General features: G+C 43.4%; 1 protein-coding gene across 7 annotated transcripts in view; it reads right to left on the reverse strand.

Moving 5' to 3' along the window:
- Positions 1–9,416: 9,416 nt before the first annotated feature.
- angel2 (angel homolog 2 (Drosophila)) overlaps positions 9,417–21,434 on the reverse strand; it is a 41,946-nt gene continuing 29,928 nt past the window's right edge. For all 7 annotated transcript variants that reach the window (XM_078557051.1, XM_078557048.1, XM_078557049.1 and 4 more), the window contains 6 exons: positions 20,105–20,174; positions 18,763–19,181; positions 15,006–15,135; positions 14,709–14,784; positions 13,791–13,954; positions 9,417–9,734 (listed from right to left, as the gene is read on the reverse strand). In XM_078557051.1, the coding sequence (XP_078413177.1) occupies positions 9,580–9,734; positions 13,791–13,954; positions 14,709–14,784; positions 15,006–15,135; positions 18,763–19,181; positions 20,105–20,174 (1,014 nt within the window). In that variant the 3' untranslated portion in view covers positions 9,417–9,579. The remainder of the gene's footprint in view (positions 9,735–13,790; positions 13,955–14,708; positions 14,785–15,005; positions 15,136–18,762; positions 19,182–20,104; positions 20,175–21,434) is intronic.

The following is a 21,434-nucleotide window of genomic DNA, read 5'->3' on the forward strand; positions in this document are numbered from 1 at the left end:
GCTCATTTCCATTCACCATTGGGTTCATTGATTTTACTCTCTGGATCTCTTTACCTCTCTATCTTTAAAAACCTCCTTAAAATCCATCCCTGCAGTAAAGCTTGCTAACATTATTTCTTATAAGGCCTTTTATTTCTCCTTTACATGCTGATGCATGCTAACAGCATCTGAAAATGTACCAGGTTCAACGTACACAGCTCTGTCTCATAATCACCAGTGTTCCCAAGAAGCTATGCTGCCATGCAGCAACCCAAAGTTGTCACACATGTTGTATTCAAGTCAGTCCCTATAAATAGCAATGTGCCCTCTGAAAAAACCCTAGAGGGAATGTTATCTTGAACCTTGGGCTATCCATACGTTGTCTGGCTGCTTGTTCAGCATCCAGCCTTACAGCATAAATTTACTCATTAAATATTGGAAAGACTGAAGCTATTATTTTTAGCCCCAATCTCAAACTTTGCCATCTAGCCATCAATTTCAATTCCCTTCCTGGCTACTGTCTCAAGCTGAACCAGATTGTTGTTTGGTAGTACAGAACTTGAGTATTGCTGAAAAAAGAGGCATGTCAAAGCTTTTCATCTTGCACTCATCAGGCCACTTAGCAAGCATGCTAACATATTGGGGAAACAACAATTTAAACTGTATGAGAAGAGAGTACTGATTGGTTGGCAAGTGGACTCTGATTGGTAGAGATGTTGCCATGGGGAATGCACCAACTGACGGTGTCTGACAGTCAACTGCCAAACATTGTTTGAATTTTAAACAAAGCAGCATGACCCTGATTGGTCAAGGCATTGCCCTGAGGAATGAGTCAGTGAATTATTTTATTTATTTTGTTTAGCTTAAACAGGCGCAACGTGTGTACAAGATGGCAACTGGGGAGGTAGGTGTAAGGTGGGGGTGGAAGGTGTAAGGGAAGGAGTTCGGAGGGGAGAAGCAGTACCAACAGGGGAAGGAGTCCAGGGGGAGGAAGGAGTGTGGAGAGGGGAGGGTGTCCAGGGGGAGGAAGGAATGCGGAGAGGGGAGGGAGTCCGGGGGGGGTAGAAAGGATTGTGGAGAGGGCAGGGAGTAAAGGTGGAGGAAGATGTAAGGCTGCATAAGGGAGTCAGGAAGGGGGAAGGAGTAAGGCTGGAGGAAGAAGTGAGGCTGGAGGAAGAAGTGAGGCTGAAGGAAGAGGTAAGGCTGGAGGAAGAGGTAAGGCTGGAGGTAGAGGTAAGGCTGGTGGAAGAGGTAAGGCTGGAGGAAGAGGTAAGGCTGGAGGAAGGAGTTGGGAGAGGGTGAAGGACTAAGGGTGGTGGAAGAAGTAAGGGTGTCTGAGGGAGTCGGAAGGGGGAGGGACTAAGCGGGGGAGGAGTCCAGTGGGGTGGGAGGGCTAAGTGGAGGGGGGAAGGAGTTCCTGGGAAGAAGGGGTCCCGAGTGGGGGGGATGTCCAGGTGAACATGTGAGGGAGGGGTCTGATGAGTCCATAACTACCTCCTGGGGAGCAAACTGAGGGTGGGCATGGTAACAGGGAATGTTGAGAATGGCAGAGGGCAGATTGAGGCAGTAGGGTGGGAGGGTGAGGGTTCGACAGTAGCGGTAGGAGGGACGGTGAGGGTGTTTGGTGGGGACCCGGAGACAGACATGGACCCTGGGAGTGGGAAGGAGGAGGTCAGGGAGGTGAACGTAGATGGAAGTGGGTTTTACGGGAAGGAAGGGATCGTGCGAGTTCACCTGGACATCCCCGAAGGAAAAGGGTTATGGCTGGTAGGTCACGGATGGGAGGTGGAAGTTGATGCCCAGGGTGGGGGCCAACTGTGATGGGGGAAAGGAAATGGGTGACTGGGGGAGGGAAAAAGATGGGGACCACACAAAAAAACCGAATCCAGTTGTCCAAATTAAAAGTGAAATGATAGTCATGGTGGGCGAGATCAGGTGCTGCACGGGAGTGCGTTCAGTGAGTGGGTGGAGATGCAGGTCAGCTCAGATGGACAATTGAAAGCGCCCCCAGCAGGCAGCATTCAAAATGCTTAGGAAACTGAGGTGAGTTTGATACGTGAAAGGTCTGTGTGCGTATTAGAGTGCTTGCACGAGGCTCCAAAAGGCTCTGCCACACACACACGTCTCCCTCCAGAATCACTCGTTGACCAGCTGCTCCCTCTGTGGTGACAGAGGATGAGGTTGAGGGGCTCAGAGGCAAAGGGGACTTGGAGGGAAAGGACAGCCTCTGAGGTTTGAGGGAGGTGATGGCGTAGTGGTATTGCCACTGTACTAGTAATCCAGAGTGCCAGGGTAATACTATGGGACCCAGGGTCACATCCCACCGCCATCCCGCAGATGGTGGAATTTGAATTCAATAAAAATCTGGAATTAAAAGCCTAATGATGACCATGAAACCATTGTTGATCATTGTAAAAACCCATCTGGTTCACTATGCCCTTTAGGGAAGGAAATCTGTCGTCCTTACCTGGTCTGGTCTACATGTGACTGCAGACCCACAGCAATGTGGTTGACTCTGAAATGGCCTCTGAAATGGCCTAGCAAGCTACTCAGTTGTAACAAACCGCTACAAAGTCACAAAAAAAGGAATGAAACCGGACGGACCACCTGGCATGACCTAGGCATCAGAAACAACAACGGCAATCTCAGCCCTGTCAACCCTGCAAAGTCCACCTTACTAATAGCTGGGGGCTAGTGCCAAAATTGGAGAGCTGACTCACAGACTAGTCAAGCAACAGCCTGACATAGTCATCCTCACGGAATCATAACTTACAGATAATATACCAGAAACTACCATCACCATCCCTGGGTATGTCCTGTCCCACCGGCAGGACAGGCCCAGCAGAGGTGGCGGTACAGTGGTATACTGTCGAGATGGAGTTGCCCTGGGAGTTCTCAACATTGACTCTGGACCCCATGAAGTTTCATGGCATCAGGTAAGACATGGACAAGGAAACCTCCTGTTGATTACCACGTACCACCCTCTCAGCTGATGATCAGTGCTCCTCCATGTTGAATGCCACTGGGAGGAAGCACTGAGGGTAGCAAGGGTGCAGAATGTACTCTGGGTGGGGGACTTCAATGTCCATCACCAAGATTGGCTCGGTAGCACCACTACTGATTGAGCTGGCCGAGTCCTAGATGACATAGCTGCTAGACTGGGTCTGTGGCAGGTGGTGAGGGAACCAACAAGAGTGAAAACATACTTGACCTCATCCTCACCAACCTGCCTCAGGCAGATGCATCTGTCCATGACAGTGTCGGTAGGAATGACCACCAGATAGTTGTTGGGGAGACGAAGTTCCAACTTTACGCTGAGGATACCCTCCATCATGTCATGTGGCACTACCACCGTGCTAAATGGGATAAATTTCAACAGATCTAGCAACTCAAGACTGGGCATGCATGAGGTGCTGTAGGTCATCAGCAGCAGCAGAATTGTACTCAAACACACTCTGTAACCTTACGGCCTGGCATATCCCCCACTTTACCATTACCATCAAGCCAGGACATCAACCCTGGTTCAATGAAGAGTGCAGGAGGGCACGTCAGGGACAGCATTCCTAAAAATGAGGTCTCAACCTGGTAAAGCTATAACACAGGGTTACTTGCGTGCCAAACAACATAAGCAGCAAGTGATAGACAGAGCTAAGCGGTCCCATAACCAACGGATCAGATCCAAGCTCTGTAGTCCTGCCACATCCAGCCGTGAATGGTGGTGGACAATTAAACAACTAACTGGAGGAGGAGGCTCCACAAATATCACCATCCTCAATGGTGGGGGAGCCCAGCACATCAGTGCAAAAGATAAGGCTGAAGCATTTGCTACAATCTTCAGCCAGAAGTGCTGAGTGGATGATCCATTTTGGCTTCCTCCAGAGGTCCCCAGTATCACAGATGCCAGTCTTTAGCCAATTCAACTCACTCCACGTGACATCAAGAAATGGCTGAAGGCACTCGATACTGCAAAGGCTAAGAGCCCTGACAATATTTCGGCAATAGTACGGTAGACTTGTGCTCCAGAACTTGCTGCCCCCTAACCAAGCTGTTCCAGTACAGCTACAACACTGGCACCTGCCCAGCTATGTGGAAAATTGCCCAGGTATGTACTGTCCACAAAAAACAGGACAAATCCAACCCAGCCAATTACCACCCCCATCAGTCTACTCTCGATCATCAGTAAAGTAATGGAAGAGGTCATCAATAGTGCTATCAAGCAGCACTTGCTTAGCAATAACCTGCTCACTGACGCCCAGTTTGGGCTCTGGCAGAGCCACTCAGCTCCTGAGCTCATTACAACCTTGGTTCAAACATGGACAAAAGAGTTCAATTCACAAGTTGAGGTGAGAGTGATTGCCCTTGGCATCAAGGCAGCATTTGACTGAGCGTGGCATCAAATAGCCCTGGCAAAACTGGAGTCAATTGGAATTGGGGGAAACCTCTACGCTGGTTGGAGTCATACCTAGCACAAAGGAAGATTGTTGTGGTTGTTGGAGGTCAGTCATCTCAGCTCCAGGACATCACCGCAGGAGTTCCTCAGCCCAACTATCTTCAGCTGCTTCATCAATGACCTTCCTTCCGTCATAAGGTCAGAAGTGGGGATGTTCGCTGATGATTGCACAATGTTCAGCACCATTTGTGACATTGAAGCAGTCCATGTCCAAATGGAGCAAGGCCTGGACAATATCCAGACTTGGGCTGACAAATGGCAAGTAATATTCGTGCCACAAAAGTGCCAGGCAATGACCATCTCCAACAAGACAGAATTCAACCATTACTCCTTGATGTTCAATGGCATTACCATCACTGAATCACCCACTACCAACATTCTTGGGGTTACCATTGGCCATAAACTGAACTGGACTAGCCATATAAATACTGTGGCTATAAGAGCAGGTCAGAGGCAAGGAATCGTGCGATGAGTAACTCACCTCCTGACTCCCAAAAGCCTGTCCACCATCTATAAGGCACAAGCCAGGAGTGTAATGGAATACTCCTCACTTGCCCGGATGAGCGCAACTCCCACAACAATCAAGAAGCTGGACACTGTCCAGGACAAAGCAGCCCTCTTGATTGGCACCACACCCACATTCACCCCCTTCATCGCCGACGCACAGTCGCAACAGTGTGTACCATCTACAAGATGCACTGCAGGAATTCATCAAGGCTCCTTTGACAGCGCCTTCCAAACCCACGACCACTACCATCTAGAAGGAGAAGGGCAGCAGATAGATGGGAACATCACCACCTGGAAGTTCCCCTCCAAGGCACTCACCATCCTGACTTGGAAATATATCACCATTCCTTCACTGTTGCTAGGTCAAAATCCTAGAACTCCCTTCCTAACAGCATTGTGGGTGTATCTACACCTCATAGACTGTAGTGGTTCAAGAAGCCAGCTCACCACCACCTTCTCAAGGACAACTAGGGATGGGCAATAAATGCTGGCTCAGCCAGCGAGCCCACATCCCGTGAATGAATAAAAAAGAAATTCCTGAGCGGATGACCCAGGGGTGACCAGCTGCCACTCCTCCTCCCTTCGGGTGTCGGGGGCCCCGGCCTGATTCCTTGAGGGCAAGAAGCACCTGGAGGGACACTGAGGAGCTCTGTTTCCCTCTCACATTGCCACTGTAGTAACTCATTCATGGCTCCAGCGATGGCGTGCAGGTCTGCACACATCTCCACGTTCTGCTGGACCAGTGTCTCCATCGAGTCTGCCATTCTGCCCATGGAGACCTCCATACAAGTACATGTGGGCACCACTTGATCAGAGAGCAGGTGGACGCACTCCACTGATTCACGTGCCACGCTGCTGAGGGCTTCCAATACCTCTGCTTGATGCTCCCACGCCTTCTGCTGACTCTCCAGGATGAGTTGGAAGGCCAAATCTAGAGGCTCGTCATCTGACTCGGACCTCACAGATGCCTGATCTTCAGCAGTCCTCTGAGTGCCAGGAACCTCAGCCGAACCTGCCTCCTGCTGCTTCTGACACGTGTCCGTGCAGTGATCACCAGATTATGAACCTGAGCCTGCTGTAGATCCAGGTCCCACTGAGGTGTGTCTCTCTGCAATGATGGAGGGTGTGGGTAATCACTGTGACAGATCTTCTAGGCTGCTTATTTCCAGCCCTTCAATGGAGGAGGTGTCCTCTTGGCTGGAGGTGAGAACCTGGATGGAGCTGAGGGTGTCAGTCGCTTGGCAGAGCTCCCTGTGAGCCAAAGTAGAGATAAGTAGTGCATGGCGGCAGAGTCAAAAGTAGGAGAGAGAGCACTCACATTTGTGTTGAGAGAGAGATGACGTGGTGCAGGATCCTTACAAAGGTGTTCACCGCCAACCTCACCGTCGCCGCAGGCATGGTCCATGAACTCACCAGTCAGCACGATGACACGCTCCTCAATCCGAGTGAGGGGCCTAATGTGGGCTACTCCAGCTCGGGTCTGGGACCTCTTCCTGCCGATGTAAGAAAGCTTCTATTGCATGAAAACAGATGGAGAGTGTGAGTAGGACATACGGCATTTCATGGAATGCTTGTGCGGTGAGTGGAGCCTGGATAGGATGAGGACACGAGCTTGGGAGGGTATGAGCCTGAAGGAGATGTGAGGGTGTGTGTGAAATTTAGTGGTGTTGATCCTTGAGGTGTGAGATCCGTGTGGATGTGTGAAGGGTTTGTGAGTGCATGAGTTGAGAGTGGTGAGTAGAGTGAATTACCTTTGCAGAAAGTATCAGACCCTTTATCCTGTAATGGTACTTTCCTCTTTTGCAGGACATTGGCACTGACCACAGCTGCCACTGCCTCCCAAGCCAGATTAGTGAGGTTGCTCACCATCTGCAGTCAGAGCTGGTGTAGAGGACATCATGGCAAGCTTCCACTGTGTCCAAAAGGCGCTCGAGGGACATGTCGTTGAACTGAATGGCTGTAGTCTTTTTGCCTTTCAAGGCCATGTCTTCTTTGCAGCAGTCATGGGCTGGAAGCACTGAGAGGTGTGCGCGCGGCTGGAACTTAAATATGGTGCCCGGCGTGCTGAAGCGGCAAGGTGACTGAGAGCCCGCCAGCCATTGAAATGGTGTGTTTCCTGGGAATGCATAATTAATGCGGCGAGTTTGGGGTGATATGGTCTGAAAAGCCACCGGTAAAACGTTACCTGCTCGCTACCACCAGTTTAGATTTTTTCCTCCACTTTTAGATTGAAATTATGATAATGGATTAAAAATCTGTTCATGACCTGAAGTTCAAGTTGCCAACTATTCATGCAATAATTCTTTGATCTATTGCAGCAGATACTTGCCAATCGTAAACTTTGTCAGATGATAAATTCTTTATATTTTAATAATATTAGGCTAATGGCATAATATGGAGCCTATTAGAGCATTGCAGTTTGTTAACATCAGGAAACCAAGTCCGAAAGAAATGCTTGTCTCAGCTTGGACAAACAATAATTGCAGTGATGGACATCCATACAAGTGTACTTTCCATCACATTATGTGAACAAGCAGGACCCTAATCCTTTTTCCTGTCCTCAGCCCAGGGGAGCTTAGACCAATTATAATGTTTCAACTGCAATCTTGATCAGCTAATCTGAGGCAGACCAAATTACTTGGGAACCTCCTAGTCTGAATGACTCAGCATCTCACCTCCAGAACCTTTGTAGAAAGAAAGATCCTTTTGTTGTGCTTCAATAAATTATCTCACTATAACTTGCACTTGCATAGTGCCTTTCATGATCTCAGGATGCCCCAAAGCATTTTACTGTCATTGAAGTGTAGCCACTGTTTTAATGTACAAAACATGGAAGTCAATTTGGGCACAGTAATGTCGCACACACTATAATAGATGACTAAATTATCTGCTTTAGGTGTTGGTTGGCGTTTAAGTTATTGGACAGGATACTGGTCTTTAAATAGTGCCATGTTATATTTCCATCCATCCGAGGGCACACAGGGTCTCTGTTTAACATCTCCTCTGAAAGACAGCACTTCCAACAATGCAGCACTCTCTCAGTAATGCAATGAAGTGCGTGCCAGCTTAGATTCTTCTTCAAGTCTCCAGACTGGGCTTAAACCCATGACCATCTGACTCAGCGGCACAAATGCTACCATCCAGCCAAGGTTCATACCTGAATAAGATCCTTCATCATTGGAGAGAAGCCCACAGACTTCCTTGGTTTTACTGAGTCTGGTCGAATGGATGGTGATATTTTCCTAAACATTGAGGCTACCCCTTCAAGTTCCACCTTCTATCACGCCTTTACTCTAATTTCTGTGTCAATCATTTTCTGAAGTCTCTTGGTATTTTCCTCATTGAAATTTAATTATTTCTTTCTGCCCTCAGTCCCTGCCTGTACGATTCCTTACTGTGGGAATTCAACCTTCATCTCAACTCCTCCTCTCTTACCTCCAAAAATATATTTGCCTTCCTCATGTCCCTCAACCTCACCCTCCATAGCAGCTCCTCCACCCACACAGACAGTCACCTCAATTATGGGACATTGAAATCCCCTAGATCTCCATCAATGATATAATGCTCTGGCTACTTTCTCTTCTTCATTTTATATACATCTCCTGAAAAACCAAACCTCCTCCACTTTTATTTTCTGCACATAGAAAACACAAAAAATATAAGGAGCAAATTTCCACGGAGATTCTGCTGTGCATTCACTTCGTTGAAACAGATACAGAAACTCCAGGAGGCATAAAAGCCTGTATCCTGGCATTAATCTGTAACTATCTCCTTTTGTCAGTTTCCTGCATTAAGATTGGAACTGTCAATGTATTTTTTGAAGTAACCTAGGATGCAGTCATTCATATAGTGCTACAAAAACAAATGGCTAGATTCCAATTTAGTGCTGGGAATAGTTTTAGTTAACATTCTATAGGACGAATTAGTGGGAGGTGATGGGGACGGGGGGGGGGGGGGGGGGGGGGGGGTGTAGTTCATGACAGAATAGGTGAGTAGGCAAGGCAACTTGCAGTCTCAGCTGACCTGACTCAGCCTTACCCACATCCTCTCTGTGCCATTTACTGCCCTATCCGCTCCCATGTCCAGCTTCAAGTTTGCAATATTCTGTCCACCTCCCCCCAACCAGGTGTTCCTAAGTTTCATTCTGCCCAGTCGTACAAAGATCCTGTCCCCATCCCCAACCTGTGAAACTCTTTGTCCTATCTCCTGCTTGCCAAGCTGATACTTTGTCCTTGGTATTTCTTCATCACTGTGTTTGTTGCCTAGCTCTAAAACAAGCTACTCTTGCTCGTTCCTAACCCTAAAGGATTCTGATAACATTTTAATATTAATTCTATGAAATTGTGCAAATTATGTGTTTTTCCCTGTCTTTGGACACAATGAAAGGTATCCCTCAAGTTTTTGAACTTATACATTTGGACTAATTATTACTGTTTTCCGCAACAGTAAATATTTATAAGGTGTTGTTACATATTAAAAATTTTATTGAAAATAAACCATAAACTTTTTATTTCCAGTTTTTGGACAGAATTTTATCAAAAGTGAAAAATGATACACAGTAAAAATTTTGTACCCCACATAATACATAATTCCGGATCAGATACTGAACAAGTGCAGAAGGAAGAGATCATTAGGCAGCTCTTTTAATACCAAAGTTTATGTCTGAATTTTGCTAACAAAGGCAGGTGATCGGAAGAGTTATTTTCATTGGGCAATCTATTTACAGTCCATAGATCCTGTTCAGTAAGCAGAGCAAGTTTTCCAAGAAGTTGCAAGTCACCATCATAGGGAGCACCTCCTACAGAAATAATAAAAAAAACATTACAGGCGAAGGTCTCCAAGAACAAGGTAAAGAAAATATTAAAATAGAATCAGCAACTGCATTATATAAAGCATATAATTTCTAAAACTGTACTGGATTGTGAAACAGGTTTGTGAAACATACTCACCCATGGGCAGGGATTTTCCGGCCCCATCGCAGGAGGGACCCGCCATGGGCAAGGCAGCGGCCCAGCCAGAAGACCACTGGCTTGAGGCAGGACCAGAAGATCCTGGTGGTGGGCGGGTGCGGTAAATCCCGCCCATGAAGTTTCTTTATTGAGGTTTTTGCAAAGTGTCACATCCATTAATTTTCCTTCCTTCCTTGTTGGTGAAACATCTGGCCTCCATGAGGGTCAGAGTTTACTGCAGGGGGAGATTGTGGACCTATGTCCCAAAATTCTGTCACCATATCAGCTCTACTATCCAGAGAGTTATTAATTATCACATGCACAAATAATTGAGCGACTATATGGTATGCCAATTTTTCTCCTAATTAGTTTATTTTCTTTCTCCCCTCAGCTTTTCTGGTTTCCATGTACCATCTTCAGTTAAGTAAACTTATTCTGAAACTTCAGTCAATGTTGTTTTATTGTTGGAAGTCAACGGGTCTGATTTTCATTAATGGTGTACATCTGGCAGGTGTACCACTTGTCCAGTGGCTCAAGTGAGGCGTCAGAACTATTTTTGTGGTCAGATTTCATTTGAATTGGTTAAACAAGCTGCAAATGTTCAACGGGCATGGCAGGAGGGAATCTGCAGGTACTCCATTAAGTCCAACTTGGAGTTAAACCTTAAGAAGGCAGGGGGGGCTCAATAACCTTGTAGGGCTAGGGGAAGCATTTATGCTGCACTTGGCCCCAGAAAAATTACTGGCATTGTGGGCTGCTGGGTTAAGCAATTTTTCAGTAATTAAAAATGTAAAAGTTTATCTTAACAAGAAGAGTTGATTCTTCCAGCAAAATTACATCTGGCAGGTTTAAAACATGAATTATTAATTGGAGGCTTCTATAGGGTACAATCATTAATAGCTTTCTATATCAAGATTAGAAGGTGCTCCAGTAAAATTATATTATGGTAGTTTTGGACCACTACAGTAACTTTAACAACACTCAAAAGCTCCAAATTTTCAACATTCCTTTCATTGCAGGCTATGTTTCTATCCCAAAGAGAAGGTTTGGACATCCATTAACACAATAGCTCAAAACCATATAACAGTGTTTTCACTGAAGTTCACAAGTGAATACTTTTCCTCTCAAAGTTCACTTGACACCTAAATTAGTTCATAAAACCAGGTTTCCAGGCTATCCTGGGAATTCCTCTATTTATACTCTTCAGCTGGCAAAAATTCCTTTCAGGGCCTAGCAAAAGCCTCAAAAGTCCTCCAGTCAAAGGTATTTGATCTCTGACCAGACTGATTACTTGTCCAGTGTCCTTCAGCTCCCTTAGGAGTGTTTTTAAAAACTTGGACCAGTTCCCCTTTGGCCCTGGTAGATCTTCAATCTGCTACTTGCAGTGACTCAGCACTACTTCATTTTTTTCAGGCTGAAGTTGGGCAGGCACCCACCAACCCTAGGTATATAACCTCATCCCCACAATTTCTGACAATACTTGTGTTCTGTTGGCAGCTCAGTAACTCATTAAATTTTGGCCCCTACGTGTCACGCCCACTAAGCTTCTCCCTGAGCTCTCCTCCCTCAGTGCCTTTTACTAGTTTTTCTCTGAGCTACCCACATGCCCCCACTGAGCTCATCTTTTCCATGAGATCCATCTCCTGCTTCCTTGACCTCATTCTCACTAAACAATTGACCATCCAACTTCCATTCCTAGGCCCCTTGCTAGCTGATATCATAAATTATAACCTCTCTTCATATACAGTCCCCTTCCTTCAAAAACTGCCAAAATTACCTCTCTCTTAAAACAATCACTCCTAACTCCTGTTTTCATGCAAATTATCATCACATACTCGACCTCCCTTTCCTCTTCTTTGTCCATGAACGCGTTCTTGCCTCCAAATCCATGTCCACTTATCCTGCAACTCTCCGTTTAAATCTCGTTCCTTGACAGAGTACTGAGGTAACCATAACCAAAGTCACAAATGCCATCTTCTGTAATTAAGACTATAGTGCATTATACTTCATCATGCTCTCTGTAGCCTTTGTCTTGGACACCCATATTATTCTCGACCAATGCCTCCCCACTGATGTCCAGCTCAGTGGAACTGTCTTCACTTGGTTCCACTCTTAATTAAGCTGATCTCAGCCACAGCATCACCAACAACAGATTTTCTCCCCACTCTGGGGGGTATTGTTGCCTCTGGAGTCCCCCAAGGATTGATCCATGGCCATCTCCCACTTCCTTATCCTCATATTGTCCTTTCCAACATTATCCACAGGCGTGGAATTAACTTCCACATGAACATTGATGATAGTCAGCTCCATTTCCCTACCTTTCTCTTGATCTCCATCACTACCTCGTGTTCATACTGTTTGTTGACGTCAAGTGCTAGTTAAACATTGTTAAAACCACCATCATGGCTGCTGCCACAAACTCTATCTTTGTCACCAATTCCATTTCCTCCCAAGTCATATTGTAGGCTGAACTGCAGCACATGGACTGCAGTGGTTCAAGAAGGTGGCTAATCACCACCTTTTCAATGGCAGCAAATGCTGGCCTTGCCAGCGATGCTCACATCCCAAGAAAGAATAAAAAATATAGCTTTTTTTTATTCTGCTCAGCCCCAAACTTAACTTCCATCCTCTCCATCAACATCTACCACCATCTCTGTAACAGTACTTTTCTTCACCTCCACATCAGCCTACCTGCTGCAGAAACCCCCATCCATGCCTTTATCACCCTCAGGCACAACTGATCTAATGATCTCCAGGGTCTTTCTGTCACTACCTCAATCCTCCCCTCCTTAGCCAATAAAACTCTGCTGTCCATATCCTATTTCACATTGTTCTGTTCACACATCACACATGTACCTTCTGATTTAGATTGATTCTTGATCCACCATCATGTCAAATTTAAAATTACCATCCTCATACTTAAATCTCTTCATGGCCTGCCCCTCTCTCTGTAACCTCTTACAATACTCCCACCCCAAACTCATCATCATACTGACTCTCACCTCTTGTCCATCTACCCCTCCCTTCACCCCACTATTGATGGCCACATCTTTAGCTGCCTAGGCTCTAAGCTCTGCCATTTTTTCCTTAAATCCCTCTTCCTCAGCATCTCCCTCTCCTCCTCAAAAGCAACCTGTTTAACCAGGCTATTGGTTACTTCTCCTAATAACTCCTTGGTTTGTGCCCATTTTTGTTTGATTACAGCTCCACCTTGTGAGATTTTTCCACATTAAAAGGTACTATATAAATACAAGTTACCATTGAATACTCTTATGTTAAATTCCACACTTCTCCAAATTGTTAATAAAAGGTGAGAGCATTAGGCTGAATCATGGGTAGTTTCTGTCACGAGCGTGGAAACGTGAATCGTAATGGGAAAGCTGAGAGCAGAAAGCAAGGGTTTTGCACACAGCTAGTGGTATAAATGCAAGGTTATTTTATTACTATAGATTGAAGCTAATCACTTAAAAGGGAAGTATAGAAAATACTTTTCCACATAAATGTTCCCATAGGTCTTGTGGTCTTTAAAATACATGTTCTTACCTTTTAAAGACAGAAGCAGAATCTTGGTGCTGTTTAATTTGGTAATTTTGTGGCAATGACATTACATTTGTTAGAAGAAAGGGAGCGTGAAGCCTTCTTACACACCGTGCTTTTTAAGCAGCAGGATCAACTGACTGTCAGAATGATTGCAGCGCAATAAAAGAAAATTTCAGGCTCCCTTCTTTTGCGCAGACTTTTGCAATAAACAAATTAAACCAATTCAATTTTAAATGACTAAGCTCTGTTAATAGCTTAAGTTAATACAGGTATAAAGACCATTTGGTTAATTTCCTTTTCTTGTAATTTTGTAACAGTTTTTGAAAGAAAGAAAAAAATTCATACAAGCTGCTGATATTGGTTACCTGAGTGTGTAGAGACATTGTGCTTTGCTGCTGAATAGAAAATATAATCCACAGTGACAGCAGATCTGGAGTGACAGGTGGTGACCTCAGCTTTACCACTGCCTGGTATATAATGGGAGTACACAGACATTAGCCTGAAGTTGTGCCGGATAGCGGATGGAGTCCTGCAAAAATCAGCAGGATGCATTATTGGTTTTCAATTGCCTGATTTATTAAAGACTGCTACGTACATTGTAATCAGCCTGGACAAACATAACCCCTAGCTTCTTTTTTCCACTAATTGCCTTCTTAACACCATGCTCACCTCCAACAAAGTACGAAGAGCTCACTGAGACCATCTGCTCAGCTGCTTCCCTGTCCACTAAGAAAACCCTCCTCCAAAGTCCCCTCCCTTCTCTAGTCCTGATCCACTGTCCTTCTCCAGTTTCCTTCCTAGCTCCCTAATCCCCTCCCAAAACCCAATTTGTACAAGAAAATACAGCTCTTACCTCCTTTACTATTTTCATGAAACTGCTGACTGCCAAACTTCTTGCCCATGATTCCAGTGAATGGTTACGTCAGGTAATATTAATGAGGCCTGGCTGTTAGGATCAGCATAGACTCCACTTTCTTGGACTCTCTAAGAGTGCAGCCTGTTTTAAGGTTCATGTGCACTGTACCCATTCCTCATTTAAAAATCAGGGTTTAAAGCAACATTTATCATCAAATCTGATTTTAAAATCAGCCTGGGCTCACTTAAAAATTTTCTCTATTTCTTCTTAACTATATTTATGCTCAGAAGTATAGAGCTCGAGAGCAAAAATGTCAGGTTTTATTTATTAGTGTTAAATTAAGTAGGCTGGACGTGTGAAGAATGAACTTCGCATCAAAATTCTCAACACTGAATCATTCTGAATTTTCAGCAGAAAGTTAACTTACAGTTCATCCAAAGGAGAATTCTTATTTGTGGCATATTTTAACTCTTCTGAACTGTCCACAGCATCCGAAGGATATTCTTTAAATTACAAAGGAAATATTACTGGAGTTAAGAAATGTGCAAATACTGAAAAATTTGGCTAAGTAGTGCAGCAAATTTCTTAACATAAACCCCATTTTTAAAGCAAAACCATTGTAAAAACAGTTTAAAACAAGCATTCCATCACACACAACACTCTATGTATGCAAGTATGGGCTCATATGGCAGTTTGACATCAAGAAGAAACTTGGAAATCAGACCTGCATCTTTCACCGTTTGCTGACAATTCAATGTTTCATATTGACATGCTGGTGAAATTCCAAGACTTGGTGGCCAAAGTGGCTTTGTCAAAGCTCTCTGCCCCCTGTGACTCTGCTCCTGACCTGATACCTATATGAAAAATAGCAAGTTATAAAGTGCATCAAAAAATTCCTCTAAAGTGGGACGGAGAGGCAGAGGTATTTAGAAGGAACTCTCCTAAACTTCTCTACCGCTCTTTCCCTTGAAAGCTCCTCAATGTCTTAATCGTTCAATTAAGCTTTGTACTTTCCCTCCCAATCCTGACTTCACTGGAGACTTCTGCTGTTGATTTAAAATTAGAGAATACCCAGAGGGAATCTGCAGCAAGAATGAGACGGTAGAGTTGCTATTTAATAATCACAACACTATATGGCTGAGGAAATGGATTATGCTGGTTGAAATAAGAAAGACAATATATTTTTGAATGCTTGTTGATATAAAGGCACGTGTTTCAGCATACTGTAGTTTTGTAATCTTAGAAAAAGATAATGGCCGTTTTAGGAATTTTAGGTAGCATCTTGGAAAACAGGTGCTAAGTCAGTCACATTGTATAAAGTATATACATCATAACTTCACCTCAGGTTAAATCAGTAAAATATTGATATGTATTAGCTGTGATGGAGTGAAGTGCAACTTAATATAAAAGGACTATATTTCTATTTCGCTTATGTATGGAAGTTTATGGTGAAACTGAGTATGCTCAGAAAGAATATCTATACTTTCAAAAAAGACAGACATATATTAATACTGTCATCCAATCTCTTTCTTTTTTACCAGAACTGGTGAGCTGAAGAGAACTGGGATGACATATAGTAAATTCTCCAATCCACACCTGGGAGTGAAAATCAGAAGGATATTTTAACTCTAGCAAATGGAACACATTTAGAAAATCTTGATGGCTTTGTTGCATAATAGCACCGTCAGAAAGTAAACAGTTAAGCATAACAAGCAATAGTCACTGCTCTAATGACAATTTAAACCATCAGGTGAAAAATGCTATAAACAAAGTTTCAACAGTGCCAATAAAATTTAGCTGTAAAAACTGATAAATACATATTGTACATATTTTTAACTGTGAGATTCCGTTACTGGCAATCTGATTGACCAATTAATTGAATTGCCTTCTATTAATCCAATTGGTCTAAAGTAACCACAAAACACCAGTTACAGTTACTTGCTAGCAATTCAATTGGTCAGTGGGTATTAGGTAACCCATGCTTCCAATTAGACACTTGCAGCACTTTGATTATTCACTCTGGCAAACTCCTAATGCAGCTTTTTCCGAAATTTACTGGAATACAATAGTGGCTATTAGTTGTCACATGGCCATATTCATGGAAGCAGCAATCATTTTAAAAGGTACAACCTATGTTTTTAATCTTATTTATAACAGCAACAGCTTCTATTTATATAGCTCCTTTAATGTAATGAAACACCCCAAGGTGCTTCACAGGAGCATTATAAAACAAAGCATGAAACTGAGCCACAAAAGGAGATATCAGGTCAGATGACCAAAAGCTTGAGCTTGGTTTCAAGGAGTGTCTTAAAGGAGGAAAGTGAGGTAGAGAGTCGGAAAGGTACAGTAAGGGTATTTCAGAGCTTGGGGCCTAGGTAACTGATGGCACAGTGAAGCAATCAAAACTGGGGATGCACAAGAGATCAGGTTAGAGGAGCACAGATATGGGGCTGGAGGAGATTATAGAGGTAGGGGAGTGCAAGGCCGTGGAGGAATTTGAAAACAAGGATGAGAATTTTAAAAGCAACACGTTGCTCGACTAGGTGCCAATGTTGGTCAGCAAGCATAAGGGTTATAGGGGAATGGGATTTGCTACAAATTAAGACAAGAGCAGCAAAGTAGTAGATGACCTCAAGTTTATGGAGGATAGAATGTGGGAGGTCAGCCATGAATGCATTTTGGAATAGTTGAGACTAGAGGTAATGAAGATATGAACAACGGTTTCAACAGTAGATGAGCTGAGACAGGAGTGGAGTTGGGAAATGTTACTGAGGTTGAATTAGGTAGTCTTTATGATGGCATGGGTTTGGGAGGCAGCAACACATTCAAGGGCTTTTGAGAGAAACAGGAGGTTGGAGATGGGATGGTAGTTTGCAAGGACAGTGGGATTAAGGGTTGTTTTTTGAGAAGCAGGGTGATGATTGCAGACTTAAAGGAGAGAGGGATAACAACTGAAGAGAGAAAACCGTTTACAATATTGGGTAACTTGGTGGCCAGAGGAGAAGTTGGGTGATCAGCAGTTTAGTGGGAATAGGATTGAGGGAGCAGGGGATGTGTCTCATCGACAAAATGAGCTCAGAGCACATGAAGGGAGATAAGAAAGTGGAGAAAATGAGAATTCAGGGCAGAGGGTGCATTGAAGGAAGTTTGGCCTGGGGACCAGTGGGTGGGAAGGAGGGACGGACAAGGCAGAAGCAGCTGATCAAATTGTTTCAATCTTTGTGACAAAGTCCCTGAGCTCTTCACACTTGTTGCAGGTGAGGGAGTAGCGAGGACAGCGAGAGGGGTTTAAGAAGATGGTTTGCAGTACAGAAAAGAAGCTGGGGTTACCTTTGCATTCCAGGATGATCATTGAATAATGAACAGTTTTAGCAGATGAGAGCAACACCTGATAGTGCAGTGCTTCCCAAATTTTTCCTGATGTAACCCCATTTTAATGCCTCCGACTTTGTGATCCCAGTGAAAATTTGGGAGGGGGACGAGGGTGAGGGAGGGTTGTTGAGTGGGATGAAGTGGTAGGGTGGGGGGGGATTGGTTGTTGAGAGTTTTTCAGCTGGGGGGATCTTAAAACTGTTGGAATAAATGCTTTTTTTTTTTTTACAGGCTGTGGTTGTAGCAGCAATTGAATCTCAAAGACAGATAATGAAACCATGCCCACCAACAGGCAAAATAACACAAACATTTAAAGGGTCCTCACAGCTGTTAAAACTCAGAATGAGCTTCACGGCTTCCATTGCTGCCTCGAACTTGTCACTCCAAAATCTCATCCTAAGACCCCACTGTTGGAGAGCTGGGGTGTGGGGAGTCATGTCCCACAGTTTGGGAACCTCTACGATAGTATTTTAAGTGGTCCAGCCAGATCTGGCACTGGGTGACTAAAACAGTTGTCCACTATAACCTTTCAAGTCTGCCTCCCTTGGAGTTAAAGGAGCAGAGATGAGGGCCACATGGGGAGAATAAATAGCAAGGATGAGAGAGAGAATGGTTTTTACTTTGTTCTTGTCTTTTTAAAGAAGATATTCATTCTTAATCCTAAAAGATGGTACAGAAAAGTTTATATTTTGATAGTGTTTTTTATATGGCCCTGATTGTTCACATAGATTTTCAGTATTTGTTCAGGAGGATGAATGCTCAAAATACCAAGTACTCAAAACCAACATTTTTTTCTCTCTGAGCAACACATCAGAGCTCATCTAATACAAATACTGCTGCAACATTTTCTTTGGCTACTAGGTATTACTTAACAGTGTCCAAATACTATAAATTAAGATTTTGTTTCTCCTGTGATCTCAAACTTTCTTTCGATAAAGTCTCATATTTCAATTACAGTGTGATGGTTAAACATGAGAGAACTTCAGAATTTTAAATTTCACAAGAGAAAGAGGTTGGCCTGATTTCCTAACAAAAAAGTACCTGTTAAGCGCTAACTATTCACCCACGTTTATGTTTTGAAGCAGTTTCCTTGAAGTCATAAGCCATACCTTTCCTATTGGAAGTCCATCATAAATCAGTTTCCCATTCCTAATGAAGTTGTATAAAGGAGATTCAGGGACAGAGTTAAAGTCTCCACACAGGATGATTGGCCAGTATCCACCTTTCCCATCAGATGCCAATTTGTTAATCTCAGCCAAGAGTATTGCAAGCTGAGCCAGCTTGATGTCCCCTCGACGTGGATTATACAGGAGATGAGTATTTGCCACGCACACAAGAGCGGCAGATTGTGAAAGTACTGGTTGCAATAGTAGTACAAGTCCTACATTGTCTCTGTCTAGTACTTGAATCTTAGGTCGATAGAATTCCACTGGACTAGCAGAGACCAGTGAAAACTTTGAGTGTTTAAAACAAATAGCACAGCCGTCTCTCTTGTTTCCTGTTCGCATTTTGTACTCGCAATGATAACCTGAGGAATAAACATCAAGACAAAATACATTTTAATTATAAAAATTGGCAAATGTGTATTGAAACTTGCTAGGTTAAATTTCAGAATGCTAAATATATATAACTGGTTGTATAACTGATTGTTTTATCTCCAAGCTAAGAAATAAAAAGGTCAATTTCATATATTTAACTCTAACAATAAATAGTTTTCATGTGATTGTTTCGAAAGAGAGAGAGAGAGAGCAGAAAGATAGAGACCTCAACCTTCAGCAGAGAAAATGCTGGCCCTGTTGGTCACCACATGAAAAGCAGTTGGGAACTAGCATTCAGATTGAAGAAACCGAGTTCGTGAGGAATTAAACAAGGTTGGAACATTTTCCTAGCTTGGCTAGAGGGAAGAATCTCCAATTTGTCCCTCACCATGAAAGTCAGTTTGGGGATTAGAAGATATCTGACTGGAAAAGGAAGCAAGTAAGCCATCAGGAGCTGAGAATAGCTTTGGGCTGGTTCCTGGAAAATTAAGTATAGTATAACCACAGAGGGGGCTTTTCTGTTGATTTAAAAGTAAACGTGGGGATCTTTTCTGTAGTTTAGAGTATAAATTGCCTACTGAATAGCATTTTGGCAAGGTTGCTTTATGCAGTAAAAGTCTTAAAGTTGAAATTTGTCAGGTGATCCTTCCAGTTGGCCACTGGAAATTCAAATATCTTTCAAAAAGTTATTGGTCTCTATGGGGATTGCAACAATACTGAGTTTCTTAAAACCTAGGAATCATAAAATATTTTCTCAATGTTCTTCAATCATGCAAGATAAAAAAACTGAGCAAAGTTCAAGACTTACTTTCTTTTAGGCTTAGAATTATGCAACACATACAAATGAAAGGGCATCTAGTGGAAAAGCATATATTTTTTCCCTAGTAGAGTACTGTACCTCAATGAGTCTTACCCAGTGATTCCAGTACTGGCTTCAGCTGCTGTCCGTAGTGGTTGTTCTGAACTTCTTGTAAACACAAGATCTAGAAAAGATCAATCAACACAAACTACAGTGATAACCCATTAGCAATCTGTTTATCATACATACTTGGCCAGTACCACTTAAATTGGTATACTCAGCAACTGATTTGCTTTTTTTAAAAGAAGCATTATCATTGCTTTTTGGAACTTCAGCAACTGTGACAGATGCAATTGCATGGAAACTGATTTCCTGCCACACTGGTAGACCTAAATTGTCATTTGTATTTTGAAATAATTTTAATTAATATTACGAGTAATAAGAAACAATTGCAAACCCTCTGGAGTTTTTATTCTTCAAATGATCTGGATCCTTCAAATATTGTTAGGAAGCCTAGCTTGACTGCCTGCTAGGCTCACACAGAAAATTATGTCATATGCTGCAGATGAGTAGTGTCATACATGGCCCCTTACTTCAATGCTGTATAAAGCCCAAGATCTGTGCCATCGTGCAAATTTATTTTGAATTGAAGCTAAACTGAAACTCTTATCCCCCAGTGAGAATAAGCCCAGAATGTGGGGCTTTTGGGGACATACGTGTACGTACTTGGTGTGTTGAGCTGGGGAGGGGCAGGTGATACAGAGGACACTTGAAGAACTATGATGCTACAATGCGAGTAACCAGCTCCCTTGCTCACTAAGTATTTTCCATACACAAGAGAAACAAGGAGGCACAAATGCAGTGCAATTCAGGCAGGTGATCTTGTGCTGAAGTGAAATCTATGCAAGATTTATTAAATGTGTAAATGTATGAGGCTGTCTATAGGAGCTATAAATTGAAATCTGATTAAAAGATGTCAGGAAGGCAGTGAATGAACGGCCTTTAACCTAACTCAGGCTGCGCTTTAGAGATGATAACAGAATAGCATGCCTTGCATTTGGCTATCTAAATTCACATCTTTGACCACCAGAAAACAAATACCTGCCAAGGCTTGAAATTCCTCCATAAAGCACAAATCATAGGGTTCAATGAGCACCTAGTGAAAACAACTGGAGGAATTTTAACCTCCAAAAATGGATATGTTTGGATCAGGTGAAAAGTAAAAATGTAAAAAATTTCAAATCCGTACCCAATCCTCCTTGACCCCACCCACTTCCAGTTTTAATATAAGGCTCCCAGGAAACCTAACTGAAATATTTTAATGAGGCTCTGTACCTTGCATTTATTCTCTATTCCAGTTTTAACACTGACTGGTCATGTGTGCCGAGCCAAAAAAAGCTGTTAAGCTCCTCAGCAATCGGCCCACCCGACCATTCATAATCCA

The sequence above is a fragment of the Cetorhinus maximus genome, chromosome 14 (assembly GCF_964194155.1).
Source record: "Cetorhinus maximus chromosome 14, sCetMax3.hap1.1, whole genome shotgun sequence".
Lineage (NCBI taxonomy): Eukaryota > Metazoa > Chordata > Chondrichthyes > Lamniformes > Cetorhinidae > Cetorhinus > Cetorhinus maximus.